The sequence below is a fragment of the Thermobia domestica genome, chromosome 3 (assembly GCF_964235325.1).
Source record: "Thermobia domestica chromosome 3, izTheDome1.hap1.1, whole genome shotgun sequence".
In the NCBI taxonomy this organism is placed as follows: domain Eukaryota; kingdom Metazoa; phylum Arthropoda; class Insecta; order Zygentoma; family Lepismatidae; genus Thermobia; species Thermobia domestica.
In genome coordinates, this window is record NC_137456.1 from 67908796 (window position 1) to 67921175 (window position 12380).

Below are 12380 nucleotides of genomic sequence, written 5' to 3' on the forward strand. Positions count from 1 at the left end.
GGAATATTTAATTCACAATGTATGTGTTATAGAATTAACAAGAAAAGAAAGATAGAAAAAGAAAAAAATAAAGAAAATATCATTAATAGAAATAAGCGATGTTATCTTATACGTACGTCAATAAAGTGGAGAAAGGAGAGCAAGATATACAGAGGAATAATCAATAAAAGAGAAAGGAAAAGTAGGAAGAGTATACACACAACGGAGGTAGGACACCAATAAAATTAGATGAAGAAGATATAACTTTTATGGATTATTATGTGGTTAAATAAAAAATGGAAATAAGAAAAAGAAAGGATTAATTAGTAGAAATGGAAAAGGGAGTATGAAGTTTTGTGAAGGGAAGATAATATACATACGTATGTATAAATGAACGGAAGATTCACTTAATGAAAAATTAACAGTCGGAATAATCAAATTGGGCATCCGTTTCTTTAGATGATTGTATAAGAATGGTTCATGAAAAATATTTTAAAAATAAAGGAATAGTACAATAAAGTGGAATCAACTTTTGCTGAATTAATATGTAGAGGAAGGTATAGAAAAGGAACGATGTTGTAGAAGGTAAAGAATATGAAAGCAAGGAATTATGCTGGTGCAAGAAGGATGTAATTATGTGGAAGGTAACAAATATAAGTTGAAATGACAATATATTTATAAATTTTGCAAATTACTAAATCCCCAGAATGAAGAGAGATTAATTAATCCAAGGAAGAAATCACACACATGTTAAGTTGAGCGTCAAATTTGCAGATAGCTTTGTCCATGTGAAGAGGAAAACGAAATTCATTAAATAAAATAAATCAGTAGACCAATATGTTAAGGGAAACATCAAATATTGACGGCTGTCAAGGAAAATAAATAAGTAAATGAAGATAAAAACGTTAATAGATAGGCTATGTGCAAAGTAAACGTAACCTTTAACTCGAATAAGTTGAAGAAAAAGAGAAATATGGAGAGAAGCAAGTTACATATAAACTATGATTGATTGATTGATATTTTTTATAGTTTAGCATCCCTTTTTTTAGCACACAGGCTGTATGGGGCGTAAGTTGATGCCTAAAGTGGAATCAGAAGTATTACTCGCGTTTGTTCTGAAGCAAGTAGTTCCATCGGGTAGCGAATCTGGAACCCCGAAAGGAAGAAGTTAGCATAGTGAATGCAAGCTATTGAAGTTCTAATAATTACTATCAACTGTATCAGTGGATCCTTTCATTTGCTAAGAAAAATGTCTGAACAAAGGTATCACACAGCCACTTACAAAATCCTGTGTATCAGAGTTGCACATATACTGTAATTCGTACTGTGCAGATAGCCTTGTATGACATCATAAATATCTAAGTAATAACATTGAGAATTTGTATTAGTTTTTATATTGAGCTATGAATAAAGCTTTCTACGGTATATTTGACATTTATACCAAATAGTGAACAACATATTATGTTTTGTGTAGTTTTTTTACGTAAATAGTTTTGAGTGTATGAATATTTTGACAAACTTTACATTAGCAGAAATGTTGCCATCTATTTCGATGTTTTTGAACTTGTTCTCGATGTATTTCAACCTATAAAGACGACCATGTCATGTAGCTGATTTATCCACTACCAGTTTAACAATTTATTTCAAAATTCGATGAAGTATCAAAATTTAACATGTAACGAGATATGTGTCAAAATTTAATACAACTAGGGTAACATAGAGCCATTGTCTTGAGTTAATATAATCATTGTTTTACTTAGTAAGACTTAAAAATACCTTTAAGTGTAGTTGCGGCTTATATAGCCTACATTTAAAAAAAAAATGCAGGAAAAATAAAAAGTACGGCTTATTCACACACGAGAATGCGGCACGCAGGTTCTGGGTATTTGCTTGTCCGAATAATCGTTTGGTAGTGCTCAAACGAGATAAAGTTTCAGTCACTGAAAAAAATATGCTTAGAAAAAGTAAATCTGGAGCTTAGAGACACTAAAGAGCACTTTAAAATTATATCAACCTGGACAATGTTCCGTGTATCACTTTTAAGCATACATATACTGTATAATAGTCAAGGCACATTACCAAGTGCATATTGTTCTATCTTCTTAATTATAGAGATATTTGTTCACTTTTTTTCAGATATAAAATTGTCCACAGAATTGCTCACAATCCAACTAGTCTTGTACCTACATTATTAAGGGCGTCAGTGGCGTATCCTACTGCATTTCTGAACATATTGAATGGAAACTGAAATAAAAAAAGAAAGAATTTTGTATTTATCAAAGATATCCTAGTAAACTACTACAAGTAAACCATAAGTGTATTAATTTGTAACTCTTTTGATTTCTAAATAAATTGTCTAAAAACACATTGTTTATAACTTATATGGGAAAAATTTAAAAGGAGTGGTAAATGTGGAGACCTTTAATTTATTTTAGTTAGTCCTTTCCTAAGCTTGTTTTAAATGGCAATTATACGAGGGTGTTTCAATAAGTCCTTGGTCAATCCGAAAGATGACACTCGTAGTATCGAGGAAGGTTTGCTTTTAGTAAGCGTCATAGTAACAGAAAATGTTATTAAAATTTCAGCTATATCTGGTTTCATTGTCGTAGTCGATTGAAGAAACAATATTTTGTTTATTTGGAAAAATGGAAAGAAATGAGTTTCGTGCGCTTATTAAACACTTCTATTTAAAAGGTTTAACACCTTAAGAGATCAAAGCCGAGTTGGATCAAGTTCATGGCGCATCTGCTCCTGTGTTTGCGACTGTTTACACTTGGTTAAATGAGTTCAAACGTGGCCGTACATCCACAAATGATGAACATCTTTCTGGACGTCCAGTGGAAGTGACTTCCTTAGAAATGATTGACAAAATCCATGATATGGTTTTGAGTGATCGACGAATCAAAGTGCACGAAATAGTTGAGGACATACACATATCAAAGGTAGTGTTTTCAATTTTGCACGGATAACTGGGTTTGAAAAATATCTCAGTTTGCTCTCAGTGATCGATTCGGAGGCTGGTTTGACACTTTTTCGTGGCAATTCCGACGAGTGTCTGTCTCAATACATAATAGTGGACGAGACATGGATACACTACTACACTCCAGAAACAAAGGGACAGTCGAAACAATGGGTCTTTAAAGGCGATCCAACTTTTTTGAGGGCCTTCCGAAATCCTACTTTTTGAACGGCTTTAAAAAGTTGGGGAAACGCTGGGAAAAGTGTGTAAAGCTAAAAGGAGATAATGTTGATTTTAAAAAACTACCCAAAATGTTTTGTTCTTATCTTTTTCTAGGGACTTATTGAACGACCCTCATAAATTCCATGGGAGGTACCTCAGTAAGTAATAATACTATTTAATGTATCACAAAATACACTACTAAAATTGAGCGCTGCACAAAGCTTCTTCACAAAAAGCTTCGTTGAGCTTCAAGGCACAAAAATTTCTGATAACCTCCACGAGACATCTTGGGGGACCTTTTTTTCGGTGGGATGTTATTTGGATTGTTTTTAAAAGAAAGATTCTACTTATTGTGTAATTGAAACGCTATTTATAATACACTATATACAAAGACCTGTTCTGTCCCACTGGGATACCGGGACATGTCCGTTGCGCCCTCCGAAACATCACATTATAAATAAATGTACAAATTATTCTTACAATAAATTCATACAGTTGTTATTGGCAATGAACCCATGAAAGGTACAATACACCTTTTATATAAGGAGCCATCACATTATATGCTACTTTTATTCTTCTGTATATCAGCTTTGCATTATAAATTCATACAGTTGCTATTGACAAAGAACAGACAAAGAATTACAATCACTTTTTTAAAAAAGTATATGTATAAAGTTACGTATCTATAAAATAAAACATTTATAATACAGCCAGTAAAGCACTTAACATGTAGGCTATATGGTAAGATAAAATAGCAATTATTTTCTGCTGCTACTCTCTTATTGCCAAAATAATCTTTTAGAAGCTAAGCGCAAACGATTATAGTTATTATAGAATCTTTGTAACATCCTTAATTATAAAGGTAACCAAGAAAGTCCTGTCGCTTTTTGTGGAGGTCTGTGTTCAATTAGCCCTCGCACCGAGAATTGAATTCGAATGGATATAAGGTGAAAGTCAGTTGTTCGTGTGGGTATATCCAACATACTACCTGGTTCTGGCAGTTAAGTTACACCGTGAACTTGCCTAAAAACAGAGTGAACATGAAGACTCCACAGAGCGTCATAATGGAGTGTATGCTGTACGAGTTCAAACTGGAGTCAAACGCCGCTACAGCGGGGAGGAAGACATTCCAAGCCTTCGGTGAGGGTGTCGTGGCTACGCGAACAGTGCAGCTGTGGTTTAACAAGTTTAAGAACTGTGACGAAACACTCGAAGACGCACCACGTGCAGAAAGACCAACACATAACCAAAATGAAGATCTTCAGGCAGTAATTGAGGTGAACAGTGGCCAGACATGTGCAGAACTGGGACTACCTTTCAGTGTGAGTGGAGAAACCATTCGGCAGCATCTCCGTCAATTTGGGAAGCACTACAAGTTGGGTCAATTGGTCCCACATGGATTTGCGGGCCAGAAGGTAATGCAAGCAGACATCTGTGTTTCTTTGCTGTCTCATCTGAGGAAGGAGCCGTTTGGTGTGGGGCCATCAGGCTGTTGACATATGATGAGAAGTGGGTCCTGTACGAAGCTCCAGGGCGCCGTCATCTTTGGTTAGCATCCCATGAACCGGTTCCAAAACAGCCTAAACCAGCACTGCACCAGAAGAAGGCCCTCCTGTGTGTTTGGTGGACTAATCGCGACATCGTGCATCCAGAACTGCTATCAACTGGTCAGAACATCATTGCAACTGTGTACTGTTAGCAATTGAGCCACGGGGGAAAAAAAACTCAAAACTCTGGAGCCAGCAGTTCTGAATCCCAAAGGGTACTCCTGTTACAGGACAACGCTAAGCCCCACGTGGCTAGGATTACCCGGGACACCATTCTACGCCTTGGATAGGGAATACTATTGCATCCGCCATACTCCCCGAACATTGCACCGTCCGATTTTCACCTGTTCCATTCCTTGGACAAACACATTAGAGAACGCCAATTCAAATTCCTAGTAGAGATGCAAAATGCACTTGATACTTTCTTCGCTTCACGGCCCTCCAAGTTCTACCGTGATGAAATCCATGGCCTTCCAGAACGTTGGCAGAAGACCGTCGATGTTGATTGGGACTATTTTTGATCTTCCAAGTACATGTTAGGTGATATATCGATGTTCGAAGGTGGTGGGTGAAAAAGCAACAGAACTTTCTTGGTTACTTTCATATAAAGCAAATATAAACAGTTCAAGTTTTCTTTTCTTTTTCCTGGGGGCCGCGGTGGCTCAGTGGTAGAGCGTTCACCTCTGGTGCTTGGGGTCCCGGGTTCGATCCCAGCCCCCGCCAAGTGAACTTTGTAGTGGACAAACACCGTGCTCGTGGGTTTTCTCGGGGTTCTCCCGTTTCCTCCCACTTTCTTCATTCCACCATTTTACTCATCTCTCATTATCACCGTCTCCTTTAGCCTAACCGGCATAAGCGTGGGACGTAAAACTTAAAGATTTCATTTCATTTTTTTTCTTTTTCCTTAAGAAAAAAAGTTTTTATTTATAAATTTGACTATTCCAGTGTGTTTTAGTGCAGCGTTCGGAAGATCAATGCTTATTGTATTTCTAAAATATAACTACAGTGTATATTGATCTGTTGTTATATTTAGCTTCATTTTGTTTGACAAGTATTGCAAGAACTAAAAAGTGTTTCTCTAGTAAAGAGGTTCTCACAGTTTAGCTATTTACATTACTAAAACAATTTTTGTGATTTTATTATATAAAATGGCGCCCATACACATATATGTATTCGCGTTTGTATGGGTGCGCTTTTGGTAGACTTCTCCACCGTCCTCGTTAGTATCCCAGCCCGGACCTGAATATGCAGCATGTAAAACAGTTAGGTATTGTTTATTTAAGGGGGAAAAAATTATGCTTAAAATGTTCCGTGGATAGTGAGTTGGAGAATTCATGAGCATTGTTTCTTTTTCTAAAAAGAAAAAAAAATAGTAAATTCTCCATCTCTCATGGTAAAAAAAAACACACACACACACACACAATCTTTTAACTCATATTTCATAAAATAAAAATGTCTATTTTCAAAATGATTGTTACCGAAGTCAATGAAATAGATTAAAGCATCTTATGATCTAACCTAGGATCTAATCTATGATTATACCCTATGATCTAATTGCAATAACTCTTTTCACATTATTGGGAGAAATTACGAATAGGTTAGTCACTGAACTATATGTTATTTATTTTATTTATACATTTAGTATTGCAAATTTTCGGAATAGAAACGCTTGTATTTTAGGGTGCAATTTTCTCTTTTAATATTGTTCTAAGCTTGAAAATTTGTAACGATTCGATATGCTGTTTCATGCGACACCTATTGACTATAATCGTAAATGCAAATTTACCCCATAAAATTGATATTATTTTGTTAGACTGTAATTTTATTTTTGGGAGTTAGTGCAAGCGAGTTCGAACAGAAATGTTGGGTAAAAAAGAACATCCCGGTTTGGATTGGCTTTGTAATCTGTCTGTGGAAGAGAGATGAGCAAGATCAACAAGAAATGTGATTTCAGATATTGTACAGTCAGTGACAAAAGTTCTTTTCGTTTGACGAAATTAGTTCAAAATGGGAGGACAATTTGAGTACAGTTTTCAGTAAATTAAAAAGAATGTAATTTTTTTTTGTATGTTCCAGGCATACCACCGTTATTCCCAAAATAAATTTTACCAAACGGAAAGAACTTTTGTCGCTGATTGTACTAGAGCTTCTTAAGAGGAATATCGTTTTAGTTAAACGAAGGATACTCAGGAGAAATAATCAGTAATAGTGTACTAGGCACTAAAATAGAAAGTCTAATATAAATAAAATTAGATCAGAAAGCAGTAGCGTTATTTCAGATTTAGCTAGGCAGAGGGTGGGGGTAAGATTGCCCACTGACACAAAAATTTCACGTTTTTATATTAGTAAACATTATTAGTATTAGCAATTTAGTTTCTTTTAAAAAAAGCATATGTTTCTCAAACTCAAACTCAAACTCATGCCTTCCCCAAATTACGCCACTGTTAGAAAGTGTTAATGTCTATTGATTGAGACATGGATCGGAAAGTATTATGCAACTAGAAAAAAATGAAATGAAATCTTTGAGTTTTACGTCCGACGGTTAGATTTAAAGAGACGGTGATGATGAGTAATGAATGAAGTGGTGGAAGGAAACGGGAGAACCCCGAGGTAACCCACGCACACGGCAGGGGCGGATCCAGGACCGACTTCTGGGGTGGTGGTGGGTTGTCATACTGTTACTTTTAAGTTCTCCAAACTTTGGAATGGGTTTTATTTATATATATATAAAATAAGAAAGTTTTACTCTTCTGGGGGGGGATGGCCCAGATCGCCCCCCTGGATCCGCCCCTGGCACACGTTGTTATTATACAACTAGAGTACGACTGTATTTACTAATCTGTGAAGTTATAGATGTAATAAGAAATAACTGCAACACACGCAAGCTTATCAATGAAGACAGATCATCAGTGTTTATGAGGTGAATAAAACAACAAGGCACAGAAAACGAAACACGTCTGTGTAGTGAAAGAAGTGACGAATAGATCGAGCAGGTTTGAAAACCATGACGTCAGGAATGTGAACTTGACAGCCGTTCAAGCACACGTAGTTTCAGTTTCGCATAAGGCAACATTGAAGTGACACCAGAAGAACAGTACACAAATTCTGTTGACTATCTTGCAAAGATCAACGTTCCGTGTGTGCCCATCCTCCATATAGCCCTGATTTAGCCCCTCGTGATTTCTTTCCTCCGGGGACGGTTTTTCGCATCTTCAGGAGCAGTGGTGAAAGTTGCGGAAGCAATTTTGAAGGATCTGTCCAAAAATGGTTTGCATCATGTCTTTGATTACTGGCGAAAAAGTTGGGACAAGTGCATTGCATGTAATGGGGACTATTTTGGAAAAGACCATCAACATTTGGAGAATTAGTACAGGTAATTGTGTTTTATTCATTTATTATCATTCTTTATTGATCAACTTTCGTATCTCTGTACGTTAAATATACGTACATAAAGAGGTAATAGCTATATTACGCGGTATATGTTTGAATTTTTCGAAGAACTACACAAATAAACAAAATTCAGTTTGTTTGATGTCTATATTAAATAATAATGATGCAGAAAAGAACTAACAATCATACTGCTAGTAAAAGGTACTATTGCTTGACTAATTTCTAATTGCACTTTCTTATACTACTTTGAGGATACTGAATCCAATGAAACTATTTCTATACTACTTTGAGGACACTAATTCCAATGAAACTATTTTTATACTACTTTGAGGGTTTGGGTACAAAACCTCGCGGCCAGAACCTCGCGGCGACAACCTCGCGGACCAAAACCTCGCCTGGCCAAAACCTCGCCTCCCAAAACCTCGCGGCCCAAAATCTCGCCAGGCCGAAACCTCGCCTGGCCAAAACCTCGCCGCCCAAAACCTCGCGGGACAAAATCTCGCCGGGCCAAAACCCCGCCTGGCCAAAACCTCGCCGCCCAAAACGTCGCGGGCCAAAATCTCGCGGGGCCAAAACCTCGCCTGGCCAAAACCTCGCCACCCAAAACCTCGCGGGCCAAAATCTCGCCGGGCCAAAACCTCGCGCCCCAAAATATCGCCATACCCAAAATCTCGCCTGGCCAAAATGTAAATGTTCCAACAGATGATAAGGATGACGGTATAAAAGACGCTGTTTCAGAAGAAGTATCACGGGTATTTGACCAAGTCCCGCGATACCATATGAAAATTATATTTCTGTATTAGAGGATTTCAATGTGAAGGTAGGGCGACAGGATGTTTTTAAACTGGTTATAGGGTAAGAAAGTCTGCATAAGGAAAGTAATGACAACTAACGAGGTTAGTTTCGTGCAATTTGGAACATCCACAAACTTAAAATTTTAACAAAAATCTAATAATATTTATGAAAATATGAAACAATATATGAGTTTTTACGACGTCCCTTGATTATGTCCTATAGGTTAAAGGAGACGTAGATGACCAGGATGAAGGAAATGATCGAATAAAGAAAGTGGGAGGAAACGGGAATAACCCGAGAAAGCCCACGCACACGATGTTAACATGTTATGTATATTATTATTATTATTTTTATTATTATTATTATTATTATTATTATTATTATTATTATTATTATTATTATTATTATTATTATTATTATTATTATTATTATTTGTAATGTGGAATTGCATATTAGGAAACACATTGGGTAAATTTTAAAGAAAAGTTTCATTCGCGGCGAGGTTTTGGCACGGCGAGATTTTGGGCGGCGAGGTTTTGGCCCGGCGAGATTTTGTCCCGCGAGGTTTTGGGCGGCGAGGTTTTGGCCACGCGAGGTTTTGGGCGGCGAGGTTTTGGCCACGCGAGGTTTTGGCCCGGCGAGATTTTGTCCCGCGAGGTTTTGGGCGGCGAGGTTTTGGGCGGCGAGGTTTTGGCCACGCGAGGTTTTGGCCCGGCGAGATTTTGTCCCGCGAGGTTTCGGGCGGCAAGGTTTTGGCCACGCGAGGTTATGGCCCGGCGAGATTTTGTCCCGCGAGGTTTTGGCCGGCGAGATTTTGGGCGGCGATGTTTCGGCCGCGAGATTTTGTCCGTATACCTACTTTGAGGATACAGAATCCAATGAAATATGTTCGTATTACTTTGAGGATACTGAATCCAATGAATTTATTTTCGTACTACTTTGAGGATACTGAATCCAATGAAACAATTTTTATACTACTTTGAAATTACTGAATCTAATGAAACTATCTTATACTACTTTGAGGATACTGAATCCAACGAAACTATTTTTATATTACTTTGAGGATACTGAATCCAATGAAACTCTGTTTGTATTACTTTGAGGACACTGAATCCAATGAAGTTATTTTCGTACTACTTTGAGGATACTGAATCCAATGAAACTATTTTTATACTACTTTGAGATTACTGAATCTAATGAAACTATTTTTATACTACTTTGAGAATACTGAATTTAATGAAATTATTTTTGTACTACTTTGAGGATACTGAATCCAATAAAACTATTTTTATACTAATTTGATGATACTAAATGCAATGAAACTATTTTATACTACTTTGAGAATACTGAATCCAACGAAACTATTTTTATACTACTTTGAGGATACTGAATTCAATGAAGCTATTTTTATACTATTTTGAGGATATTGAATCAAATGAAACTATTCTTATACTACTTTGAGAATACTGAATCCAAAGAAAGTATTTTTAATCATGGAGTCACGAACAAAATTACCGCAAAATTGGGATACTTGAAGTACCGTTTATGCGAATAGTTGAAGTGCTAACGCTTGGATACATTTCTAATTGTACTTATTTAATACTAACTTGAGTCCGCTGAATTCAATGGAACTATTTTTAAACATAAGCATTCATGGGGTGTACAGATAAGTAATCTCAAATTTGGGATAAGAAAAATATAAATATCCCAAATTTGATGTGATTCAATTATGGTTTGTTTTGAAAATAGTTCCTGTTGATTCAGGATCCTCAAATTAGTATAAAAAGCGAAATTAGAAATGCATCGAAGTGTTGATATATATATATATATATATATATATATATATATATATATATATATATATATATATATATATATATATATATATATATATATATATATATATATATATATATATATATATATATATATATCGGGTGGTAAGAAAATATTTGAACAAACTTCAAGAGCTGATTCCCGACACCAAAACCAGCAAAAAATTCCTCTGGAACTTTGGTCAGTGAGGGATAGTTTCGGCGACATAAAGTGCCGAAAGCGTGGGAAAATGAACTTCAGAGGGCTGTAGTTCAAAAACAACCCAACGTAGAGAGTGCAGTTTAGAACAAGACACTCGAAGTTATACCTGCTCGTTTGAAAAATGTATGTTTCAAACCTCCGCAACTTGTCTGCGAGGAATGTAGGGATTCCCTTTAACCTGGCAAATAATCCCTACGTTCTTTGAGGAATTTTTCGCAGACAACTTGGTCACTCGTAGGTAGTACCTATATCAACTTACGTCAATAACAGAATTCAATACTCTAGCAATCGCCTCTGTACCACTAACGATTCCACGACCAATTCTGTCGAAATTCTGTCCATTGTTACCATATTTATCTTCTTCCCTGATGGTATCCACAACAGGTTGTGGCTGCAAAGAGAAAAAAAAATCCAAAATTAAGACAATTAAGTATCTACTGTCTATGAACCAATTAGAAAATGGCTATTCTGCACAATTCTAAATGAAAAATAAATAAATAAATAACAGTAAGTGTGTTTCAATGCCTTAATCAACGGAGAAGGTAGAATATCCTAACTTAGATTTGCAATTTCATATTGCATCCAGCAGAATCCCGACCATATTTTAAAATTAAATTGTGAATTAATTTCACCAGACTGATAGACGAATGTTAATATAAATTCAGTTCCTAATATCGGCTTCAACAAACATTTGTTCCTAATTTCTGTATGTGTAGAGTTGCAAGTGGTGTAACTGCTTACATACGGTACGTCTCCTACAGTACAGCTGGGTTTATTTGAAACCGAGTAGCAATCATAGACATGCTTTTTTGATCCTATACGCTAGAAACTCTTGCATGAGGAAGAGAACACTACATACAACTTTGAAAAAGACAAACAACATTTATCTTAAAGAATATTACAGTAAACCCTTCAACACGGATCCTTTATTAAACACGGAAATTTGTCTTAAACGGAAATATTAACGGTCTTTTGAATATAAGGCAAAAGACGTATTAAATTCCCTTCATCAAGCGGAAACTGTGTAACGCGGACAACGGAAATCAAAATAAGCCTTTTAACGGAAAAAAATCAAGTTCCGGATTGCATTATTTAGAAAAGTTTTCACATCCATTGAGAGATAAGATACATATATACAGTAGACTACGTTGTTAGCGAAACAGATAGTGATGTGCAAACCGAAACAGACACAACGGATGTACTAGATGACTTAATTGAGAATTATACGGAGAATCTGAAAGAAGAAGACATAGAGGAAGAAGAGAAATATGGCATTCAGCTGGAAGAAGAGTGTAGGGTAAAGACGTATCAAGATGCTGATAAAAGTTTAAAAGGAACTGCAATAATTTGCCTTACGTCAAAATGACACTGATATATTTAAAATGGTTACTCAGGTTAAATTGTTTGTGGCAAGTCGAGCACCTATTCAGTAATGTGTACAGATAACTCTC

The 12380-nt window shown here is 36.2% G+C and overlaps 1 protein-coding gene across 1 annotated transcript in view; it reads right to left on the reverse strand.

The window, feature by feature from the left end:
- Window positions 1-264: 264 nt before the first annotated feature.
- LOC145680470 (uncharacterized) overlaps window positions 265-12380 on the reverse strand; it is a 103321-nt gene continuing 91205 nt past the window's right edge. The window contains exons 4-5 of the mRNA XM_081751038.1: window positions 11189-11320; window positions 265-2223 (exon numbers count right to left, since the gene is read on the reverse strand). Of these exons, the coding sequence (XP_081607164.1) occupies window positions 2140-2223; window positions 11189-11320 (216 nt within the window). The 3' untranslated portion in view covers window positions 265-2139. The remainder of the gene's footprint in view (window positions 2224-11188; window positions 11321-12380) is intronic.